The following is a 24,623-nucleotide window of genomic DNA, read 5'->3' as shown; positions in this document are numbered from 1 at the left end:
ATCCCTATAACATGGCTTTGTCCAGCCCCTAACAACTGGCTCTCCAAAGAGGCTCCGAGACATTGTTGTGAGACTACAAAGATCCTTTCTGTCAGGATACAGGGCAAACTCGAAAACCACTTTACAGCAAATTTTAATGAACATGGGTAAAAGGCCAATAACAAATTAGGACCTTATTTTGAGGACTTTCCACAAAGTCATGACCCATTTCCCATTTTTTTATTTTTAATCGTAGAGTAGTGAACTAAAGCTGTCCATTCGTCTTAGGTAGCTGTGGGCTGACTAGTTTATCCAGAAATTGGAGCAACAAGTGGGCCGCAACCAGGAAAAGGTGTAAAATATAAATGTATGCGCCTGTTCTCGGTGCTCTAGTGCCACGTAGCTGGAAGTCCTGGGACTCACGTGATTACTAATGCTTGGTTCACATTGGCATCTAGGTTTTCGTTCTTTGGGTCCACTTGGGGACCCGAAAAAAGGAAACCCCTATCCATATTAAAAGCAATTGCACATGGAAACACGTGGACTCCATAGACTATAATGGGGTCCATCGTGTGTCTGCCAGAAATCTCGCATATTTTAAGCAAAATGGGGGGGATGGAATCTGCGAATACTATTGTAACCATAGCATAAGTCCAGTCTATAGCCTCAGGAGTCGCTGGAGAGGGACCAGTGTGTTATACATCATTGGTTCCTTACTATCAACTTCTGAGGCCACAGCTTGGTCTCAGTGGTCACATGGGACTCAGAACGTCCAGCAATGTGGTACCATCAGGATAGGAAAGGATGCTAGTTTTGATTGGGGCGTACGCTACTATCAGACATCTCTGACTAATTATTTTGTCTGAGAAAATAAAAAAGGATTGGTTGAATAGAAATTGATCTATTTGGGGAGAATTAGCACACCCCACGCACATACAATAGGCAGCCAGATCTGACCAAATCGGTGGGTACAGTAGACTTTACTCCTGTGTACAGGTACCTTCAGATTGCCACAGTCATCAAGTGTTCTACATTTTTACATTACGGCCTGGGCAAAATGCCCACCATAGCCTTTATCTGAACACCGATGCCACTGTTATACAAAAATATCCATCCTTTTCCATCCAAGAGAAAAGATAAGTCCAGATATGCGTCACGAGATAACTAGCTTTTCAAGACAATACTGTTTCACAATATTGTATGACAAAGGATATCCTATATGTATCTACGCATCACTACCCACTATTTGTTTTGTGAATTGTAGCCTTATAAGGATTTTTCTACCGTGTTACAATATTGTATAAGGCTAAGGCCCCACGTTGCGGAAACGCAGCTTTTTTGGTTGCAGATTTTGCTTCAGTTTTTTGAGCAAAACCCAGGAGTGGATTGAGCAGAAGGTAGAAGTATAAGATTCGTATATATTTCCCATTCCTTTTGTAGCCATTTTTGGCTTTAGCTTAAAAAAAACCCAGCAAAATCTGCAACTAGAAAAAGCTGCGTTTCCGCAACGCCTTAAATTGGAATTAAAACTGGAGATAAGTTAAGGGCGGACCCATCTGTATTTTACCTTACGGCAGTATTATGTAGGTCCATATTAACATTGAATTCTAGTTTACTCGCAATAAATTTAGCTTTACTTCCAATTAACAATACAATAAAATTTGTGTAGAATTTTTTTTTTTTGGCTGACTTTTACCCAGAAAAAGTTTAGCTGCAGTTAATGACTTTAATACACCGAAGGCTTCTTCTCTTTAGAAAACGAATGATTCCAGCTCCGACGACTTAAGATTCTCATTTGTCCAAGTTAAGAACATGACATTTGCATGGAAATGGCCCAAATAATTTTTAAGTATGGGATGTCTGCAATCTGGCAACATATGGCGGAAGGCTAATGACTTGCAAATTTTTTTTCCAAGACGAATCTGATAACCTCAAACTACAAACAAATTAAGGCACAAATCATCAAATTAATACAGCTGCTTCTTGGCATTTCGGGATTCATATTTCTGAAAGTAATTTGTAGATGTAATTATTCCCGGGTTTTTAAATTGTAAATTTATGGCAATTTTTACTTTGAAAAGAAGGGAAGAAAAAAAAAATAATTTTCAGCTACATTTCCTTTAGAGATAATTAGGAAAAAAAAGGACGGTGGTTAATGCACATCATGGATGGAAGACGGTTAAAATTTATGATAAATATGCCAAGGAGGCCATTTTCTGATTAGTTACACAATTATTGTGGATAATAATAAAAAATAATTATTTTTTAAAAAAATTTTGTTAGAAAAATGAGCTCCTGGTAAAATTGAATTAACTTTATGTAACACATTATAAGTTCATTAAAAGACAACTTTAATTAAAGTATAATATGTCAGACATAGGATATTGTTCCTAATTACCCTTTTTTTTTTTTTGGTCTGGCACCAACATATATTCTTCCTGTAAGTAATTCTCTATTGGCCATGAACAGAGTTGAACATGGAAGTCATGGAAAGAGGAACTGAGTATTTCAGGGTTCTGTACAGCTATTCCAAAGATATAGGCCCTTCTAGGGTTGATGCAAAATAGGGTAGATTAGTCAAGTGGGCAATAAGATTGTGGTTTCTCTGGGGGTGGGGTCTGTGTGCTATATATTATGCAGTGTTACCATCCACTTGACTAGTATGTAGGATTGAGCCGATCTTGAGATTTCAAGATCGATTTTAAAATCCGATTTCTGATAATTTTCGAGCCGATCTCGATTGTGAAATTTGCTCAATCGCCGATCGGAATCCGATCTTTTCCAATCCCGATCCTCAACCCTAGTCAATGCTTCTCTATGGGAAAAGTCACTTTTAGGGTTGAGCCGATCTTGAGATAACCTCCGATCTCGATCCCACTGAAAAAGATCGGGTCAGAATTCTGATCGCGATCGTGAAATTTACTCGATCACCGATCGGAATCCGATCTTTTCCGATCCCTCAACCCTACTAGTATGGCCTAATTTCTATCAGTATTGGACTCTCCCCAATAGATGATGCTATGGTAAAAAGCCAAGCATAATGACCCTTTGTACAGGGTTAGGCAGGGAGGTATGGATGATTTGAACGGGGCGCCATGCAAGGTGGGGATAACCTTGGTGGATGAAGAGTGGGGGTATCTGCTCATCAGGAGCCGCCATTTCAGTAGCAATGGAGACGTGGTCGATTAGAGCATCGTGTGTTTGTGTAAACACCTTTATTGAAACGGGCCGTTCTGTCATTCAAACACAGAGACGTTTCCGGAATCATTTCAACATTGGCCGTCATGGTCGTGTTCCGAAGTTTGACACGATAATGAAGTGGGTGAATCACAGTCAACGAACAGGTTCTTTGAGACCCGGAACTACACGAGGAGGTGACTGAACGGTAGAGACCCCATGAAACATCGAAAGAGTGCGTCAAGCAGTTGAAGCCAACCCTCAACTTTTGGCCGTAATCAATGTTTTAATTTTTGTTTTTCATTGATCCAAGCTATACATTGAAAAAATAAAATTTGAGTTTCATTGAAAAATGAACATGTAACTGTTATTTGAAATCATCCATACCTCCCTGCCTAACCCTGTATTAGTACCATCACATGGTTAGAACTACCCCAATAGTACAATCTGCAAAGTCTATACTTACTCGTCATGCACAATGGTCGGTCCATCTCGTGTCAGAGCCTCTTCCTTTATCACATTGATTAGTTCAAAAGCACTGCTTATAGGAGCATCGGGGTTTGGCCATTTTGGACACTGAAAGTGACGAACTTCCAAAACGTAATCATCCTGGCAAAAAAAAAGGTATAAAGTAAAATCACTGAGTTTCCCACGCCAATCTTAAATTTCTTCCCTTCTGGCACAAAATGTACCTGAATCTCCGACCTCTTAATAATTCTGGTGAATCTTTCGAGCTCCCATACACCAAAATTGTTGTCCCGAAACAGATGATATGTGTGATTACCTGTGAGTCAGACCCCTGCAGATCTAACTCTAGATTCACATCTGTGTTGGGGTTTCCGTTCTTTGGGTCCACTTGGGGACCTGAAAAATGGAAACCCACTCCGCTTAAGAAGTGGTTCCCCTTGGAATCTCATGGATCTCATTGACTATATCGTGATCTACCGTGTTTCCACCCAAAAAATGGGGAGAGAAAAGTCCTGCTTGCTTGCAATAAGGCATTAACAATGTTTTTCCAACCTGTTCTAGCATGCTATGCTATTCAGTATACTAAATCTGGGGCAGAGAAATGCGCCGTATGGAGCCATAGCAGACAATGGACACCCTATTATGGATTGTAGTAACTTTATTTGGTAATATGGCCAAGTATGAGGTCCTAGATGGGAAGGGAAACAGGTTAACTTTTTGTAAGGCTGTTCCTAATGGTTAAGAAACGTCAAGTCACCACAAAATAGTGGTCCACCAAACCATTACTCTCCAATTCTAAATGGGGAAGGAATAAGTTGCTGCCAGATACTTCAATGGCTTAACCTCCTTTAAGGAAAGGCTCAGACTTCTTGAAATCCAATGGTTTGATCTTTCTCCATCTTAAGACCTCCTCATACACAATAGATGGTTCCACCAAAATCAGCAGGTTTGGCCGACAGTCTAATGTATATAACCAGCTTAAGCTTTGAGGACAAGATAATATAACTTTGCCTGTGTACCTGTGTGGCTTCAAGGATAAAGTCGTGGATGATAATTTGCTCCTCGTTCGAGAGACAAAGCCGGTCTTTGCTGATCAGGGTCACAGTAAAGGCCTCACAGTTCATGGATTCTTCACGGCTCGGCCAATAGACAAACTCGTCCTCAGTCTACGGATAAACAAAAATATATAAATCACTTGGTTGACGCTAAGGCTACGATAGAACACAGATCCGAAGCAATGTTCACATTTCCACCATCGGAGTAACATCTGGAGTGTGCCGGGGAGCGATGTCTCAGAAATTTTGTTCCTAAAACTTTCTATTCTCGGTAATTAGTAGTTTTGGCCTTTTCTCCTAGAAAAGGAAAGAACTTATTTTCTTGCTACGGCAAACTTCCCTCCTTCAGATTAGCTTGCGAGTATCAGAAACAAGCTGAATTATTCATTAGGCGTGGAAAACAAGATCACACTCCTTGACCGATGACATTAAAAAGTACATCTGACAGATGTTCTATTTCCAAGCAATTTAGTGTTCATTAAACACATTTAAGAAACACAAGACTGAGTTAACCCACCACACCGAAGGGACGGCAGCGGCAAAAACATCTCCATTTACCAGGGGAAAGGAGAACAACATTAGTTGTTTACTGGTATGGCATTTAGTTGGCGTTCCTCGGAGGTTCCTGGACCAAAATGTTAAGGATGAGCATCATGAATAATTATCTGTTGTAGTCTTATTAGTTGGAGTACTCCTGTCCTGCTTTTCCCCCATTATCTGTGATTGGGCTTCAGTGGTCACGTGGGGGCGCACTGACGACATAACGCCAATGTGCCCCGTGTGACTGCTGTAGCCTAATCATAGGGCTCAATCACATGACGGAAGAGCGTCTGAGAGGACGCTGAGCCCCGGAGAGGTGAGTATAAGTATCTATTATTTTCAGTCACCTTCAAATCGATTGGAAAGGGGCCCGGCCACATGCCACAGCCTCTTTCCGTTAACAGTATGCATAGCGGTCGGGGAACCAGGCTTTCCCTGACCGCAATCATAGTAGTCAAGGGCTTAGCACTGTTAAAGGGATCATATCACTCAGACACAATTTTTTTTCTAAGTACCACGTTGAAATAGCCTTAAGAAAGGCTATTCGTCTCCTACCTTTCGTCGTCTTCTCCGCGCCGGCTTTCGCCTACAATCCGTTTACCGGTATGCAAATTAGCGCTCTCACAGCACTGGGCGCGGGCCCCAGCGCTCAAACAGCAATGGAGTGTCCCCAATGCTGCGAGAGAACTCTCTCCAGCGCCGCCTCCATCCTCCATCTTCATCAGCAGTGTCCTCTTCAGCGTCTTCTTCCGGCAGTGGCTTGTAACTTCTAGGCCACGGGCCTTGGGCAGAGCAGACTGTGCATGCCACAGGCCATGGGAAAATGTCCGCTTACAAAACTGTGCAAGCGGCCATTTTCCCGTGGCATGTGGGCATGCGCAATCTGCTCTGCCCGAGGCCTAGAAGTTACAAGCTACCGCTGGAAGAAGACGCTGCTGATGAAGATGGAGGCGGCGCTGCAGAGAGTTCTCTCGCAGCATTGGGGACACCCCCATTGCTGTCTGAGCGCTGGGGCCCACCCCCAGTGCTGAGAGAGAGCTAATTTGTATAGAGAAAAACCGGAATTGTAGGCGAACGGTGGCGTGGAGAAGATGACGAAAGGTAGGAGACGAATAGCCTCTCTTAAGGCTATTCCAATGTGGTACTTAGAAAAAATTGTGTCTGAGTGCTAGGATCCCTTTAAGGATTAGCATTGTGAATAATTGTCTGTTGTAATCTTATTAGGTAAAGTACTCCTGTCTTGTTTTTTCTCCCATATTTTTTATTACCTGTGATTGGGCTTCAGCGTTCACATGGGGCACACTGACGTCATAACACCAACACGCCCCATGTGACTGCTGTAGCCTAATCACTGTGCTCAATCACACGACAGAAGAGCATCTGAGAGGACGCTGAGCCCAGGAGAGGTGAGTATAAGTATCTATTATTTTCAGTCACCTTCACATCGATTGGAAAGGGGCCCCTTTCCATTAACAGTATGCATGGCGGTCGGGGAACCAGGCTTTCCCTGACCGCAATCATAGTGGGCCAGAGCCTATCCATCTCCAGCTGGCCACCAGGCCCGGTCAAACCGTGATCATTACGCCAATGCTTCTTACAGTCCCGTGTAAAAACACAGATAACACATTATACCATGACAAGTTATTGCAAATGTTGTGTGATCAAATGGATTGCTAGGAAAGATGTTGTGCAGTTGAATTTTTTTTAAAAAAAACTTTGTCTTTTATAGTTGTTGAGCCTTGATCTTTTTCTACTTGTTCTATGGTTATATTTTTTATTTCATGCTCCGCTATATCTTTACATCTAGATTAAAGAACAAACACCGACCTGTACAAAGTGATGTGATGTGTTCTGCATAGCAATGTATGGAAATGTCCTTAAGGGAAAGTTCACCTTGGGAATAAACAACAAAGAGCGAGCCAAGTCACCCGAAACCTACTAGTGTCTGCAGTGCAAAATGCCAATAGCTTAGATGTCATTAGGACCCCCCCCCGCTGTGTATAGAGGATAAGGAAGCGCAAGAGGGTAATTCCAGCATAAATAGCCCCTCTTTACGACGACTATTTTCATGTTTTCACGTAATCCGAAATAAAGATATTCCCTTATATTCAGGGTGTCTTAAAGGAATAAGTAAAAACAGTAAACAATCAATAGCACTGGTTACCCGCCCTGTTTATCAGTCTGCAGTATATTATGCATCAGTGGCGTAACTAGGAATGGCGGGGCCCTGTGGCGAACTTTTGACATGCCCCCCCTCCCCCCCGAAGACCTCGACCGACCCCCTGCTACGCATTCCTGCGCACTCTATTATGCCTCATAGTGGCCCCTGCACACACTATTATGTCCCCTCAGTGGCCCCTCCACACAGTATTATTGCCCCATAGTGGCCTCTGCACACAGCATTATACCCCATAGTGGCCCCTGCACACAGTATTATCCCCCATAGTGGCCCCTGCACACAGTATTGTACCCCATAGTGGCCCCTGCACACAGTATTGTACCCCATAGTGGCCCCTGCACACAGTATTGTACCCCATAGTGGCCCCTGCACACAGTATTGTACCCCATAGTGGCCCCTGCACACAGTATTATGTCCCATAGTGGCCCCTGCACACAGTATTATGTCCCATAGTGGCCCCTGCACACAGTATTATGTCCCATAGTGGCCCCTGCACACAGTATTATCCCCCATAGTGGCCCCTGCACACAGTGTTATGTCCCACTGTGGACACCCATAAACAATTATTATACTCTGGGGTCTTTTCAGACCCCAGAGTATAATAATCGGAGACCCAGGGGAATAAAAACATAAAAAACCCCTCTATTACTCATCTATCTCCCGGCTCCTACGCTGTTGGCCTCCGAAATAGTCCATCTTCAATGACGTCAGACGTCACACGACCCAGGATGCAGGCCAGGGTCATGAGACGTCAGACGACTAGGCCGAAGCCTGCCCGAATCGTGGAGAGGTAAGTAACCGTGTTTTTTATGTTTCTTACCTCTCCCGGGCCGCCAATCATTATACTCAGGGGTCCGTAAAGACACCCCCCCCCCCCCCCCCCCGCGTATAATGATAGCAGCAGTAGTGGCTGTCACCGGGCCCCTAATGTCCTGGGCCCTGTGGTAGCTGCCTCTGCTGCTACGTCGGTAGTTACGCCACTGTTATGCATGATTTTTAACCCCTTCCCATCGCAGCCATTTTTCCATATCCTGTATTGGATAAATATTTTTAATTTATTAGTTTTATTTCTGACCTAGGCATCGGAGGATGATTTATTTTTATTTTTTATATCCGTTTTTGAATGTTTTTAAAAACCTTTTAAAAATTTTAACCTGCAATCATTAGATCATATATACCATAGACTGCAATGTTACTTGGATGGCAATTGTGATCTCATTGCATAGGAGTTGTATTGGCATAAAAGGAGAGGATCTGGGGATTTGGGGCTTTAGAGAAAAAGTTAATACCTGCAATCAGAGAGGACTGTGATAACGGGCATTACCGCCAGATCTTCGCTGTATAAAACACTGGAGGACTTGGTGTTTATGGCACCTGCTATGCTCTGACCATGTGCCGTATTTAGGGTAAGTTCATACATGAGTTTTTTTGGACTGGAATTTGAAGCGGAGGCCGCCTTAGATTCTGGTCCAAAAAACGGCTAGCCGCGACTGGTTGCCGATGCACTGAAGTCGTGGCATTCTGCTCCGGATTATGCCCAAATGAATGGGCCTAGTCAGGAGGGAGGTGTTGCGAGGCAGACGTCCGCGACTGAATCAGCTGCGGAATCTGTCTGTAGAGAGGACAGGTCACTTCTTTTTTCCGCATCAAAATCCGGCCCAAAAAATCCCGCGTGAAGACTGCTGTACTATGGTGGATGTTGGGAAGGGCTTAAATTGTCTTTTTGAAATCCTGCAGAGAATACAAGGGGATAATAACCTGTTGCTTTGTGACTCACAGTGGGTGGGACTTTTTTTCTACTACATTTAGGTTAGGGGGGGGGGGGGGCTCCTGCTGCAGCCAGTTGTCTTACAGAAGACACTAGACAGCAAGGTAAAGGAAGGGAACATGACTGATATCCTGACACACCCAGAGAAGATTTTTTATATATTTTTTAGGATCTAATAAAAGGAGGAGATGAAGGGAGGTAAGGAAAGTGCTGGAGTGTTTTTCTCATCTCACCTTATACCTATTTTGTGCATTTTACCACTTTATACACATTATCACAGCACCTTCTTCTCTAGAGAGGGTACAAATCTGGTGCCACAAACAAACCTTTAGCGAAAATGGGGTTTATTTGGTCTACAAGGATAAAAGATAAACCTACAGTCGAGTTGTGGTCCCAGTTGCTCAGGATGGGGGTTTTTGTATTTCACACCCTGAGAGTATTTTAATCGGCATCAGTGATTTTTACCTCCTTTACGGGATTATCCGGCCGCGGTAAGAGCAGGAATTACTGTGTTGAGTTAATCTAGAACAATCGTCCAAGTGATTTCACATTAATGTCGTCTCCCCATATTCCTATTAAAAGGTCATCTGCTCGTACTTTAAGCAAGACTCCATTGAACACCTATTACACGCACTTAATTGCAGTTCATGACTAGAAGACGCTTGTAATGCTCACTGTGGGGCACTAAGAACATTTTATGCAGGGTTTAATTTCGGTTAAATAGACCTACACATGGAGAGTGCCTCGGTGATATTCTGCATTTTATGCATCTCAGGCTAACACCTGGTATTCGTGAAAGTACCGGTTTAAGGAATTAAAATGTACAAAAGTTAAAGAAATTTTGTACTATGATATCAATGGGGGCACATGGGTCTATGTAATTGATTTAAAGGGACCCTGTATTATATATCCACAAGCAATCTCTAATCAACTCTGACAACACCGAATTTGTTTCCCCTGCAATATTACTGAACACAGCAATGGTGGAGCAGGGAGCGGTCAGCTTTCTGCTCCACCAGTCTATAATCCCTCCTTGTCTGTGACTCTGGCAATGATGTCACCATGCTTGCCACTCCAAGCCAGAGACTGCACAGATAGGAGAAGACCGGTTCCATAAGAACTGGACTAGGTGACTTATTATTGGGGCACTGTACTGTGGTTTATCCTTATATGGGTTTCTTTAATGGGTGGACACGAGAGGTTGGTAATAAAAAAACAAAAAAGAACCTTCTGCATTGAAAATGCTCCGATTTGCCAACAGTATGCTATACAGCAAGAGGAGCAGAGCAGACTCACACATGGGTTTCATGGGAACGACTTGTCGTTTATTGGTCTAATTTGAGCTTTGGCGTTCAGTGGACATTCCTATTCAGTGATTGACAACGTTTCCTGCGTTGAGTGCACATACAGAAAACTGTCGATCACTTGATAGGACCTCCCATTAGACACCGGTTTCCACAAAACGATATCTCAATCTGCTCAACTTGTCCTGCTCTGGAACATCTGGCCTGTAAATTGGACTGTGTGAACGGTTTCGGGGAGTAAAAACGCTTCCTAGTGCATTCTCTTTACTGGTTAAGCTTTATTATGAATATACACCCCTAGAGCCCTGTTTATTACCTGTGTGGAGGGCAGTTGGGGAAACCAGAACTTAAGCTCCTCTGATTCTTGGTCATGTCTTTGACTCCACTCTACTTAAGGGACCCCGTAGTCCAAGAAGATGGGAGTTGGTGACACCAGTGAGAGTCTGCGTGGCTGCGGGGGAGACAGAGGAGCCAGAATTCTGGCCTCCCCTGCTGCCCTCCACATTATTAATAAACAGGCCTCCGGTGGCCTGGGGTGTATATAAGTAATGAAGCTTAACCAGTAGGGAATGCACGATAAACTTTATTATATCCTAGACAACCCCTTTAATGAATGCAGATAATAACCATCAAAGCATGGTCTAACTTGGCCCATCGAAAAAACAATGGCGGCCATCTGCCCCTGGCTAGGGGCACAATTTCTCCCCAATGTTAACCCTCTCCTGCCCATGTTTCCAGCCAGAGAGCGCCATGCTTATACCATGACGGGGACGATAAAGACATTAGTACAAGTATCGTTGCCTTGTAACCGGTTCTGACTCTGTATATCGCTCTCCATCTATCACTAGCGTTCATTTTCTTTGTTCTAGAGAAATAACATTTTAGTTTCTGTGGTTTTCCTGCCTGTGGTCAAATGAGATTTTATTGCTTTAAAATTGTGCTTAAATTCTTTATCCAGGAAAAATGATTTTACCTTCTTCCTGTGGAGGAACGAGAAGCGTTCACCTCCGGTCATAAAATAATACGCCCTGAAATGTGCATGTTTTCAGGCGCTCACAACAGGAGACCGCACGGATAAATTAAAGCTCCGGATCTGGAAAATTGTCATGTTCTGCCGATTACACCTCCTGCGCGCAGATATTCTGAGAGAAGCTTCCGAACTACACCGTTTTTTTCGGACTATTGTTCCTCGTCTTTAGATTATAATATTGGGCTGGTGTATGTAAATCTGAGTCGGATTTCTTGTACCCATGCCACTGCCCAATTAGCCCCCATGGTTCGGTGGTGGGATGAGATGACCACCTTTGCCAAGCCTGTTATAGGCGTAGTGACCAGACAAGTTCCTTTACTGTCCATGAATTGTGTCTGGTGCCATTGTGGACGTAAATGGGGCTGAACTGCAATACCACACGTAACCTGTGTGCAAGTGTGGAGCTGTTTATTTTCCTGTATAACCCTTGTAACTCATTGCTCAGTACAGCTTATTTTGCCAGGACGCAACTTCAACCAAAATCTAAAGAAAGATACCAAAAAATGATTTTGATAATAGAATATGAATTTTATAGGGATCGGCGAACATTTGATTTAAACCCCTGTGGTTCCTGGACATTAAAAACCTCATTAGTAGTCGATACAAGCCTCATTTGGAAAATCTCACTTTCTCTTGCCTGCCATTATCCCAGGAACTTGGCGATCAGGAGAAGCCTGGGGCTTTGGTGAAGGAGCCAGGATCCATTAGGATCTTGGCTCCTGATGCCCTGGGTATAGCTAATGCACACGAGTGACTGGCATCCAAGTTATAGAGGTAAATTCTGTAACATCAGTACGTTCTAGGCCGAGAAAAAGTTAATCTCCGATCTCTTGCCACTGGAGTTATGATGGGTCCTGGACCCCCTATCTCTATATACACTTCCTCCTACAGCAATGATGCCCTGACAAACTGACAGCCAGTGATTGGCTGCTGCCACAGGAAGTGCAGATGCCAGTGGGCGGGGGCAAGAGGGTTACAATGGCAGTGGAACGATAAGGCGAGTATGGTTTATTATTAGTGTACTCCATTCTGAAGGTATGTCCCATGACGAGTATTGATGGCATGTCACTATGGTATGGCAACAATGTCAGTTTGTTGGGATCCAACGACAGTGCCCCCTGCCAATCGGTAGAACAAAGTGGCAGCAAAGTTCGGAAAGTGCATTGCTAATGTGTCTCCCATATAGCAGTTGCACAGTCTACCCCAGGGGTAGGGAACGTACTGCTCTCCAGCTGTTGCAAAACCACAAATCCCAGCAGGCATACTTGCTCTGTTGTTCTTGGAACTCCCATGGAAGTGAATGGAGCATGATGGGAGTTGTAGTTTCACAGCAGCTGGAGAACCGAAGGTTCCCTATCCCTGGTCTACGCCAAAGGATTGGGCAAAGGGAGACACAGTAATCCATTGGTTAGACTCTTGCAGGACTAGGAACCACAATGCCACTTTGTCTCTACTTAGCCATGTAGATTCTGGAAACAGTGGCTCCCATGAGATGAAGCAGAACAAGACCAATGGTAGTCACAGCGTTCGGACCCCATCAAATGGCGATGGACGACACTTCCTCATGTCTGTCCAGAGACAACCAATTTCATTTGGGGAGGGGTACATTAGTAAAAAGGACTCTACCAACATTCCTATCCAAGTGTCGTCTTATGATATCTTGGGACTTGTCACTGATAAATCGTAGGACACCAGCTGCACAATGTGGATAAGACCAGCCACACCATTGATAATGATGCTAGTTATAATACCATTATAGACTCTCAGGATTCTTGGTGTCTGAATGCAGATTTTTTTTTTTTTATGCATTCTGCAGCTGACAGCCAAATTCCCAGCTTGTACTAATGATGACAGCCTCTGCCACATAAATTACTGGGAGCTATTTATTGCAGCGCTAACTTAATGTTGCTGTAATTTACTATAGTAAATTGTGTCTACCTGTCGTATTAGTAAATTTGCATTCGAAGCGGACAAAGGAAATCTCATTTGGAACAATTAAAGATAAATAAGCGGATGCCGCCTGTCCTTATAACCTGCCCATCAACAGTCTCCTGGCAAAGCGGGAGCAGCAGCTACGTACACAGAGGTTAATCATTACAGCAATATATAGTCTCTGCCCGGGCACTTCACATAAAAGTCCTCCTTACTAGATAACACCTGCCAGAAGGAGACGGTTATATGGACCCATAAGGCTCGTAATGATGAATGGTTACCCACAGTGTTTGTACATTGTCAATTATCACAGTTGGGTCAAAGTCCTTTTCTGGATGGCTGCTAGAAAATGAGCACCAGGTAAAAAGCCCATGTAAAAATCTGTGTGTACAATGCATGGACTGGCTATAGAGGGCAAAGACATTTAATAGGGAGGGGGATCCATCTACTGGGACCAGACTAAGGTTTCATGGGCACAGTGGGTAAAATGGGGACCCCTAGGAAACAGACCATAGTACTCTTGCAATTTGGGTATATTCTGCTAGACCAGTAGGGGGCATTAACGCGGAGTAGATTCTGACACGATAACTCGCGGAAGAATCAGCGCTGCAAAACAGAATCCCGTTGACTTCAATGGGTTCCGTTTAGCGTGCGTAACACATTGAAATCAATGGGAGGCTTTTTAATCCATTGATTTCCATGTGTTCCGCGCATTAAACGGAACCCATTGAAGTCAATGGGATTCTGTTTTGCAGCGCTGATTCTTACGCGAGTTATCATGTCAGACTCCGTGTGAATGCTAGATCTATACAAGGTGACACTACGGACAAAATGCCCCCGACCCCCTTCATACTCATGTTCTTATAGGAGACCCCAAACGATCAGTGCTTCCTTAGTAGGCCACAACTACACAATGTAGGCCACTCTTTCTGGAACTGGCTTAATAATGTATTTTATGTTACAAATGGCACCAATGTCAACAGTAAATGATACAATAAAACCTGCATCAATAGATCAATAATCTCATATCCTTACCAGGCTCTGGCTATCCGGTAACATGACAATGATCTGTGCATTATGATCCCAAATCATCCTCCAGAAGTCTTTAGTCGTATGTGGCATGGGGTGCTGGGTGATGATGAACTCGTTGCTTCGTAAGTAACCCTGAAAGTACACGCCAAGTTAATAATGGTTGCGTATTTAGTATCTACTCATAAGGTGGCCATGCACATGAGACGAGTGATGGCCAAATGTTCCAAATTCAGCAGGACTGGCCATCCAACCAATATGGAGGTTTCCAAACTGTCCATTTACATCTGGAGGGATCTGGGTTATGGGATTCCAACTCCAGATCCTTGTGTTCTCATGGAAGGTAAGCCACACCACAGCTAGAGTAAGGGGCATAAGCTGCCGATGGGCAAGTGGAGTCGGGAGCCATAGTGGTTGGCCAAAGATGTATGGCCACCCTTAGTTAAATGTATACCAATGCACCAACATGGCTACAGTACTGTATATGTTTAGAATATATACACGTTTTATGCATTCATTGTCTTGACTAAGGGATCATAAATGAGTTCTATTTGGCCGAGAAAGCTAAATACAAGCACATGAAGCATGGTGGGCAGCACCGGAGTCTTAGGTGCGAATCCAGCCAAGAACAACATTTACAAGGAGTTTTTATGTTCTCTCTGTGGGTTTCTTCTGGGTACTCAAATTTCCATCCACAGTCCGAAGACGGATAGGGAATTTAGATCGTGATCTAAAACCCAGAATCCCCTCCAATCAAGCTAAACACTTGCCAAAAACAGGACAACCCCTTTAAGTCTAAGTTACACAGTAACTAGTAAAAATAAATACAAAAAAAAAAATAAAATAAAACAAAATAAAAAAATTCCAAAAAAGTAAGAAAAACCCCCCCCAAAATTGATTTCTTACCATGATATAAGAAGCGTTAATGTAATCTGTTCCCTTCATTCCGGGCAATGGTGCGAGGCCTACTCTTGCACGTTCAGCTGAAATAATAATGAAATACATGACCATGAGGACGTTTCTGAACTACCTGATACAAAACTATAACCATAAGACATGGGCTAGAGTCATACATCGAGGACTGGACAAGGATTTTTGGATTGGCCGCGCCAAAATCCACTCTCAATGGGAGAAATGTATCAATCCCAATAAAAGTGATATTGTGTCACACGTTTGGCGCTAGCCCATATCTTGCCCCAAGACCCTATTCTGGACATAGAAATAGACATCAATGAACATAGCCTTACTGAATGTAGCATCGAATCGAATTATTATGGCCTCCAGCAATAAAATCTAGGTCCTACTGGTAGGAACACGCGAGTTCTATTAAAATTGGCTCGAGCAATGGCGCGTGGCTGAAAAATTAGATTGTGAGCCCACCAGGAACAGGAAAGGCGATCGTGAACACATTCTCCATATAATGCCATGGAATATTTGACAATGTATAAAGAATTGATAGACTATCCTGTATATATGGGAAGAATATGCAAATCTGTCTTCCATGATGTCATTAGGAAGTAAGGTCGAGCATGATGTTAAAGGGAGCAGCCTCTATTGGGCTATATCACTGAAATTCTGTCTTCCTAATTACATCGGGGAAGACAGGCTTGCACATTCCAGTGAGCGCCCTCTATTGGTTTGCAACACTGAGGCACCTGACTTCCTAATTACATCATGGAAGACAGATTTGCATATTCTTCCCATGGTCCTTTGCACAGTGGAGTGCTAAAGGCTTAATAAGTCTCCACACACCTAAATGGTGGTCTCTCTCCAAGGAGTGACAATATTCCCCTATCCTGTATATATTCTATAAGACAAGACATAGAGGTTGGAAGAATCGCGCTCTCGCTTTAATTTCCCCTAAGTCAGGACATCTTGCTTATCTCAATGTTCTTTCCGAAATACTGTCTGGCTTTTGTAATAACATGGTATACATAACTCAATGTACTGTACCCAAAAGCAAAGAGATATTTGATTTCTTAGAAGTTGAGCAGCTCAAGTGTTATTTTTTTTTTTACAGTGTTATTTAATATATCCAGTGTACGTGAGACCTAGTGTCCTTTATAAGACAAATTCATAAAAGTATACGCCAAATCCCCCATAGAATCATAACTTGGTTGACCAGGATAAGGAAAGGGCCCACATTTTTTTCTCAAACAATAGCGCCACCCTTGACTATGGGCCATTTCTGGTATTACAGCTCACTTTAGAGCTTTGCTGCAGTACAGATTACAGCCCTTGGATAAGAGTTGGGTGAAAATTCTTCTACTACGATCCTTGCAAACCGACTAACTATGGTGGCAAATGAATATGGCCCGAAATATTATGGAGCATCGAAGTCAATTGAGATTTCTAAAGACTATGGAAAGCCATTCACATTGCTATGCATAACACGCCATGTTGTTCAGTCTAAGGCTTAGTTTACATGGGGGGCTGTGGGGCGGATTTTGGCACTGAGAGTGACGCGGGGAGCAAAACCCGCCGGCCCCGACTGTCGCAGCTTCCGCCTCCGGAGTCGGCTCAAATGAATGGGCCGACTCCGGAGGTTGCTGCCGCCTGAAGAAAGGGCAGCCAGCTTCTTTTTTTAGCCTGGCAGTCTACATAGACCACCATTGTGAGGGGGCAAATTATGACGTGGATTACGCACCATAATCCACCCCCTTAGTCCCTGTGTGAACGAGCCCTAAACAACATAAAATCACCTGCTAGGAATAAATAGAATACCATAAAACATCAAGTACTATGGATCTGGTGCAATGTTCAAAGGGTTTCCCTAGTTTAGAACTAGGTATTAGGATTGCGTGGAGAGTGGCTACAAAAAATGCTACTTGCTCTGGAGGACTCAGCATGTCCTTGTATTACATGGACAGCCCACTCATCAGAATGGGAATTGTGTAATCCTTTATTTCCCCTGCGGGGGAGCTGCAGGGAAATTGGTGCCTTGTTACTGAGTTTCATACAAGGATTACGGCTGATTGCTGGGTCCACCCTGTGATAAGTTTATGGCTGAAGGCCCTATCTTACAAAAAGATTGTCCAAAAAGACAAACTGTTTATATATCATATTAAAAAAAAAATATATCACATGAAAATTCCAACCAATCACCAATATGGCCGTACATGGCACAACTGAGGAGTTTCTGTTCTTCTCTTTGTTGCAGTCTTTCTGGGCACTGAAGCATTCGATGTATTTTGCATTACACTGTGTGACAAGCTGAAATATAGAGAAGATTTAGAGATTAGGGATGAAAAAAGGATTTTGGATGATATTAACTTTTTTTTTTATATTGAAAATGCAATATAAAAGAATTCTTAAAGGCAGTTTCCAGGATTGTTTATATATTTTTTTTTTGATGGCCTATTGTTTGGATAGTTCATCAATAGCTGATCATGAAGGGGGACACACATACCCCTGCACTGATCAGCTGTTTTGTACTGCTGCTCTGCCTGGTACTATACAGTGTACAGAGCAGGCAGAATATGGCAGTATACATTATACAGAGATCATGCAGTGTTACTACATCTCTGCTTCCACTGACCTGATTGGGAGCCTAGCTGTAATGGCATTCAGCCACTATACAATGTAGGGAGCTAGTGCTCCAGCTCCGTATACTGTATAGTATTGGGCCCGACAGATGATCAAATATTCATAGTCTACCCAAACAATGTGCTATGGAAAGAAATCCCCTTAAGTTCTCATAAGGGATCTTGCCTAATGAGGCTATGCCATTACGTCATAATTTCTGGGACCCTCCCCAGATCCAAAGGATGAAGGGGTCTTAAATAGAGATGAGCGAACACTGTTCGTATCAGCCGATCCGAACAGCACGCACCCATAGAAATTAATGGAAGCACCTGTGACGCTGACTTTGCCGGCGGCCGGTCGGTGTCACAGGTGTTTCCATTCATTTCTATGGGTGCGAGCTGTTCGGATCGTCTGATCCGAACAGTGTTCGCTCATCTCTAGTCTTAATGTTGAGAGCTTGGCCGATGTACCATTGAAGCGAAGGAGTCACAACGTTACGACACGGTTTAGGTGAAGGATCTGAAGCCACGCCTCCTCTTTTTAACTTTTTGTCCCAACATTCCAAATCACAAATGAACATTCCATCCCAAAATAAATCCAGACCCCAGATCATACTCTGCAGCTTGTTACCCTCTTCGCTCCCCCTTCTGTTGTAGATGTCAGATCGGGAGTGATGGGGACTTGCATGAACAAGGAGAGATGGGTGTATTTTAAAGAGAATACGATGGCGCAGACCTCATCATTTGCAGTCAGTAGGGTTGAGCCGATCTTGAAATTTCAGGATCGGTTTTAAAATCCAATTTTCGATCATTTTCCAGCCGATCTCGAAATTTGCTCGATCGCCACCTGATCTTTTCCGATCCTGATCGTTCAACCCTAATGTTAGCTTTTCCCACAATGATTGGCCAGTAGCTACTGTGGGAACTCAGGAAACTTCGATCCCGCCTAAAGAAATCGGGATCGGAATTCAATTGTGATCGTGAAATTTACTCGATTGACGATCAGAATGCGATCTTTTCTGATCCCGATCGCTCAACCCTAGCAGTCAGCCATTGTCTGTTAGCCAACCCAGCGACCTCAAAGTTGGATTTGGGTTCCTCTGAAGCCCAGTGCTGAGCTGTCAGGGCACAGAGACGGGAAGTGTTGTTATAGGGACAAATGCGGAGGAGCTCACACATCATAGTATAAAGAGAACCAGTTGCATCTTAATAAATATCCATGAAAGGCTTCAGAATAGGAGACGTCAAGCGGTGAAATTTCATCTGCAGGGACATGAGCGTTTTCTCATTGCACGGCTCAATTTAATATTTGATGAGTACAACAAATCTGTGCGCCAAGTGCTGACAGACGGTCTGAACACATCTACTCGGATGAAGCGGAGAGGAGATGGAATCGCGGGGTTAATGTTATCAGAGGTCCGCATCATGCCTTTAACCTGGCGACTATCAGTCATTCTATTTTGCAAGGAGTAAGCGCTTTTTTCCCTTCGCTCCTGTGATATTCTTATTATTACCCTGAATTGCTTCTCGAGTCTCGTCTTGCCTCCTGCTGTAGGTGTCAGGATGGTGTTCACATAGCTGTGCAGCTGGTTAGCGCACACTTCCGTCTCTTTTCCCAGAATAGCCTCTAAAAGGGCATCATGAATAAAGACATATTGTTCCTGAAAGGAGGGGAAAAAAAAACCAGCAAGTTGGAAACCAAAGCCAATACAAAAACATAGATCATCTCTGATAGAAACGGCACCACATCTGGTTATGGGCTGGGACTGCTAAATAAAGCTGGGCTGCAAAACCACACACATTCTGTGGATAGGTGGGGGTGCCATTTTTCCCCATATAGACATCTAATCGGTCAGAACAAAATATATCGGATAATAAGTGCAATTTACCACGGTAGCTGGGGTGTGGCAGCAGTTATGGGGCCCATTCCCTATGAGATATGAGGTACAGCCACTGATGACTATGCATAATGGAACTGGGTGTGGCAAAACTGAATGTGGCGCTATCCTAAATTTACCATGGATAGTAACACTTTTTGCATCATCTTTGTACGGTGACATCACAAGCTGGACTCGCTGCTGAAGGTGATCATGGTTCCATGTGGCCCCATAATACATTTTCCCATGGGGCCCCATAACACAAGGGGGCTGTTTCACAGTGAAAATCAACCCCTTGTAACGCTCTTCGAAATGGCACCCAATGAGCACTTCCTTCCATCAGTAGTGCACTCATTGGTGGTGGAGCCTCGGTGCGAGTGGTGGGTAGGATTCTCTGGACTCAACACATCTAGGACTCCCTGAGTGTTTTATGCGCTGATGTCATACTGCCAAACCCAGTGAGGGAGAGGGAAGTCTTACGGATAGTAAGTACTGAGAATTGTAATCGCCACTCACTCCACTGGCCCTGTAGTATTTGTGGGGAACTCCACCTGCATGATAGGACCCCCCCTTCCATATAATCCTGCCCCATGGTTTCTTGTTTTGCCCCACACAAACTAGTCTTCCAATTTTCTAAGTCTGTCCAATAAGACAGATCAAGTCCTAGGACAAAAAATACAAAAGGGGTTTCCCAACATTAGCTATGGGGTACCGTAGTATAGAGAGCTCTAGAGGATGCAGGATCTCGCTCTTCGAACACTGGTTGATACGTCCATTATTGATCCATCGGCAGCATGCCATGGAGCTGCCGGGCAAGACATTTACAAGCTGGCACCCTCACCACAAACTGCTGACTGAGGCTTTCCATTCTGGCTCGTAGACACCCTGGCAGCCTCACTCCCCCAAAGAATCAGCAGCCACCGTTTTAGAAAACACGGCCACCATTTAATACTAAATTTACCGTGTAGCAGATGCAACTTTCCCGTGGCATTCACCAGGTAGCTGTCATGAAAGGGTTTACATGGTAAAATAAAGACTCTTCACTAGGTCAGACAAGACTATATATAGTCCTTGATATACAAGAATATGTAACCTTGATGGTAACAACCAGTGTCCAACATAGGTTCCTTGGGCCCACTGGATAAAGTGTTTCTGGGAGCCCAACCTCCAACAACCCCTACTATATAGACCATAATTCCAATCAAATGTAGGTGGTTTTGGCTAGACCATTATTGTGTTAGAGTCTGGGCCCACTGGAGGATCCTCTGGAACGCTAGTGGGCCAACACTGGTAACAAAGCGCTCCTAGCCTGATCGACAGTGACAAACGTCATTATTTCGAGAAAGAATGTATGGCATGAAAACATCTAAAGCTGTATAGTTTCCTCTGTGAGAAGAGAAGATGGATACTGCCTCCCACATGACAACCATGCTTTTATCCCCAGGAGGAAACCTCCCACCCCCTTATATACGAGCGCTGGAAACATTTTACTGTCATCTTCAAACAAAAACACAAGCGCATTTGCTTTTCATCTCTGCCAGCGCCTTGTTTTACACAATTAAGAGAGAAGGAACCATGAATGTTACCTCCGTCTGGACGAGGTAGTTTCGCTGTGTTCTGATGTGTTTCAGAAAGCCCAGAACATTAACGGTGCTCTTGTCTTTTATCTGCTGCAGCATACTGTCAATCACAATGTATGTTCCCGTCCTGCCAACTCCGGCGCTACAGGAGGTGAAACAAGGGCAGATACAAATGGTGCGTCATAATAAGTTCCAAAACTGCTCACCGCAGGGCCCGTCTTGGACAAAGCCTTTGAAGGTAGTCATTAGGGAACATGTAGATTTATACTTAAGGAAATCTTTTCAACGTTGGTGAATTATATTCTTATCAGGAGGAGATAAATGTAAGAAATAACTCATCAGTGTAATCAAAGTGGATATATTATGGTAGGAGGAATCCTAAGACGTCGTAGCCCCGTAGCAAAACTCGCCAACGCCGATAACCAGAATTTCATTAACCATCTGTAGCTTACGCTTGAGGCTCTGCATTTGTTACACAAAGGTTTATACTTTCTGCTTCTAGCCACAGTTATGATGGTCAAGGCCCCACGTTGCGCTTTACAGTACCTACAAAATGGGTGGGATTCTGGCTAATCCATCCATCCCATCCATCAGCCTTCCAAACTATATTGCAACACTATATTGCTATTGAGAAACTATACTACTGCCCAGCATGAGACACACCATTCCTAAAAAAACCCAAACCCTGAAGAGTCAAAGAGCAGTGAAGATAAGGGGCAAGTGATACTGAGGTTGACTAACTATAATGCTATGTATACCCAATTTGAGATGACAACCTCCGTAATGAACAGGCGGACTGGAATATGAATGGGGCATGTCATAATGGTGGACAAAGTAATAGCTCTAAATGTCGTCTTTAGGGTTCAGTGGCAACACAGTAAAATTGTGTCACTGTCAGGACTTTTGGATGACTGTAAAGTGTAAAAGAATAAAGTTGCAGTAAACCTTGTGACCATGTCATATTGGTTAGCTTGCCCTTTCCCATAGGGAAACATGAGTTGCCCAAGAGTCATGCTAATGCAGCAATTTTCCTGAAAATCTCGGGTGACTTGGTATTACCATGAACTTCTATCATTAAACATATTGATGAAACTTTTTTTTTTTTTTAAGTTTTATCTTTAAAAGGATTATCCTATGTGGCTTTTTTTACAGTATACAGAAACTCACCTGCAGTGCACCACCACAGGTCCCATATCTGGTAGTAGAACAGCAGATGATCTTCGTACAAAGGTGAGGACTGGCAGTGCATACTCGGGGACTCCCATATCAGGCCATTGCGTGTAGTGATACTGAATGACTGTTCTTTCATTGTGGCGACCTTTAGGGTTCCCCTTCTGACCCTGGCATGTCGGTAAAAATACAATAATGCTTAATATGGGACTACAAGTAACACATATCTCTATATGGGTGTGAACAACCCACTTGGTTATTAAAGAATACTCTGCAATGGTTTGTTGGGGTCATTGTCAGATATGATTGGGTTTCACAGGGATGTAGCTGGGTTGAGGTTGCATAGTTGCTAACTGTTCCAAATTTGCCGGGACACTCCGAATTTACCAGGAATGTTTCTGAAAATTAGGGATATGTCCTGGACTGGAAGCCCCATCCTAAAGTGAGCTTTCCAACACTATTTTGGGGTAGATCTGGCAGGACTTAAAGGGGAAGTTCACAAATGTTGAAATGTTGTACAACTTTCCAATATTATATCCGCGTCCATTCCTCACGGTTTTCTAGATCCCTGCTTTTTGTAACGCTTTGTCTACTTCCAGTGTATAAAAAAAACATTCCATAGTCATGCAATGGACACACAGCTCGTAACAAGACAGATGACTGATTACTGTGATGTGACCGGAACGCACTGTGCACCAGTGTGCCCATCACAAGACCATGGACTGACCACTGACAGTAGGCAGAATCAATGACACCAAGCAGAGATCGAGAACGATACAGAAAGTATATTGCAACATGGTAGAACATTTCATGATGCACCCATAACTTTTGTCTCTATAGTTGTCTGAAACTGGACAACCCCTTTAAGCACTCCCATACTTACCACTTTGAAATTGGTAACGTAGTTGTGCAAAGATTGCATTTGGGTCTTAACTTAAGATGACACCACATGGTAGGCAGGGGCCCCTATTATAGATAATACACAGGGGCCCAGGAACTTCATGTTCCATCTCTGTACAAGGATCCTACATCTATAACTAGATGGCCTCACCTTCTTCATCTTCACATTCCTGATGGTGAATCTTCGCACTGTGTAGCAGGCATAGACTTTTGTGCTCTTTAATGTTACCATAATGTTCCCATACTCCTCGCTGTTCTCTGTTGGCCAATACTGATCACATTTTCTCTGCGTAAAAGAAGATTGGATAGGGCGTCAATATTTTTTTGCCTGGGAAAAACGAGGCGATACATTAAAACAAAACATCTTGCCATTTACATTATTGTGCCTCCCTTCAAGTGCTTTATGGTCTGTGTTGTTCCTAACAGCACACCATGTGGATGGGCATGGTACTGCAAGCAAAAATTTACCAATAGCTATTATAATAGGGGCAAAATCCCAAAGTTACTCCATGTTTCTAATTCACTTTTATAGTGAACTTGGCTTCATCTAATATAAATTGTATTTATTCAATATCTCAATGATTAATGATATTTCTTGCAGGACTATGTCCCCCTATATTTAGACCTATTTCAATTGGGGTGAAAGTAAATGTACAGTATATAGAGAAAAACCTCAGCGCTCCTATCTATCACATATTCATAAGTTCTCCGCAATCTCATATCCTCTAGTAAGATTACGGGGGGGGGGAAGATTAAAGCGCTTCGAGCCAAACACGACTTACTCGCCCCTTTTCCACCAGATTTGTTATCATAACAATGATTCCAGTGTTTTGCTCCCAAATCATCCTCCAGAAATCTTCAAAAGTCGACTTTAAAGGTCCCTGGGCAGCGATGTAGGCCTTTGCTTTGTTGTAGCCCTTCAAAGAAAAGCAAACTCCAGATGAAAGCCGCCTCATGGCAAACAAATTAATTATTTAAGGAGGAGAAAAAAGAGAAATCTACTTTATGGATTGAAGATATGATACATACTGTCCTTTTATACACATTTCAAAAATGGAATCGAAAAAAGAAATTGACTTTTTTCCCCCACAAAATATGTTAATGACCACAA

The 24,623-nt window shown here is 43.3% G+C and overlaps 1 protein-coding gene across 1 annotated transcript in view; it reads right to left on the bottom strand.

The window, feature by feature from the left end:
* PTPRG (protein tyrosine phosphatase receptor type G) overlaps positions 1–24,623 on the bottom strand; it is a 361,431-nt gene that overhangs the window by 4,993 nt on the left and 331,815 nt on the right. The window contains exons 18-27 of the mRNA XM_075287326.1: positions 24,295–24,429; positions 23,664–23,798; positions 22,610–22,782; positions 21,449–21,584; positions 19,500–19,646; positions 17,581–17,674; positions 15,368–15,444; positions 14,468–14,596; positions 4,644–4,790; positions 3,623–3,765 (exon numbers count right to left, since the gene is read on the bottom strand). Of these exons, the coding sequence (XP_075143427.1) occupies positions 3,623–3,765; positions 4,644–4,790; positions 14,468–14,596; positions 15,368–15,444; positions 17,581–17,674; positions 19,500–19,646; positions 21,449–21,584; positions 22,610–22,782; positions 23,664–23,798; positions 24,295–24,429 (1,316 nt within the window). The remainder of the gene's footprint in view (positions 1–3,622; positions 3,766–4,643; positions 4,791–14,467; positions 14,597–15,367; positions 15,445–17,580; positions 17,675–19,499; positions 19,647–21,448; positions 21,585–22,609; positions 22,783–23,663; positions 23,799–24,294; positions 24,430–24,623) is intronic.

Source organism: Leptodactylus fuscus, chromosome 9, assembly GCF_031893055.1.
Source record: "Leptodactylus fuscus isolate aLepFus1 chromosome 9, aLepFus1.hap2, whole genome shotgun sequence".
NCBI classification, from domain to species: Eukaryota; Metazoa; Chordata; class Amphibia; order Anura; family Leptodactylidae; genus Leptodactylus; species Leptodactylus fuscus.
Note: the sequence above shows the minus strand (reverse complement) of the source record. Positions and strands in the feature narration are given on the sequence as shown.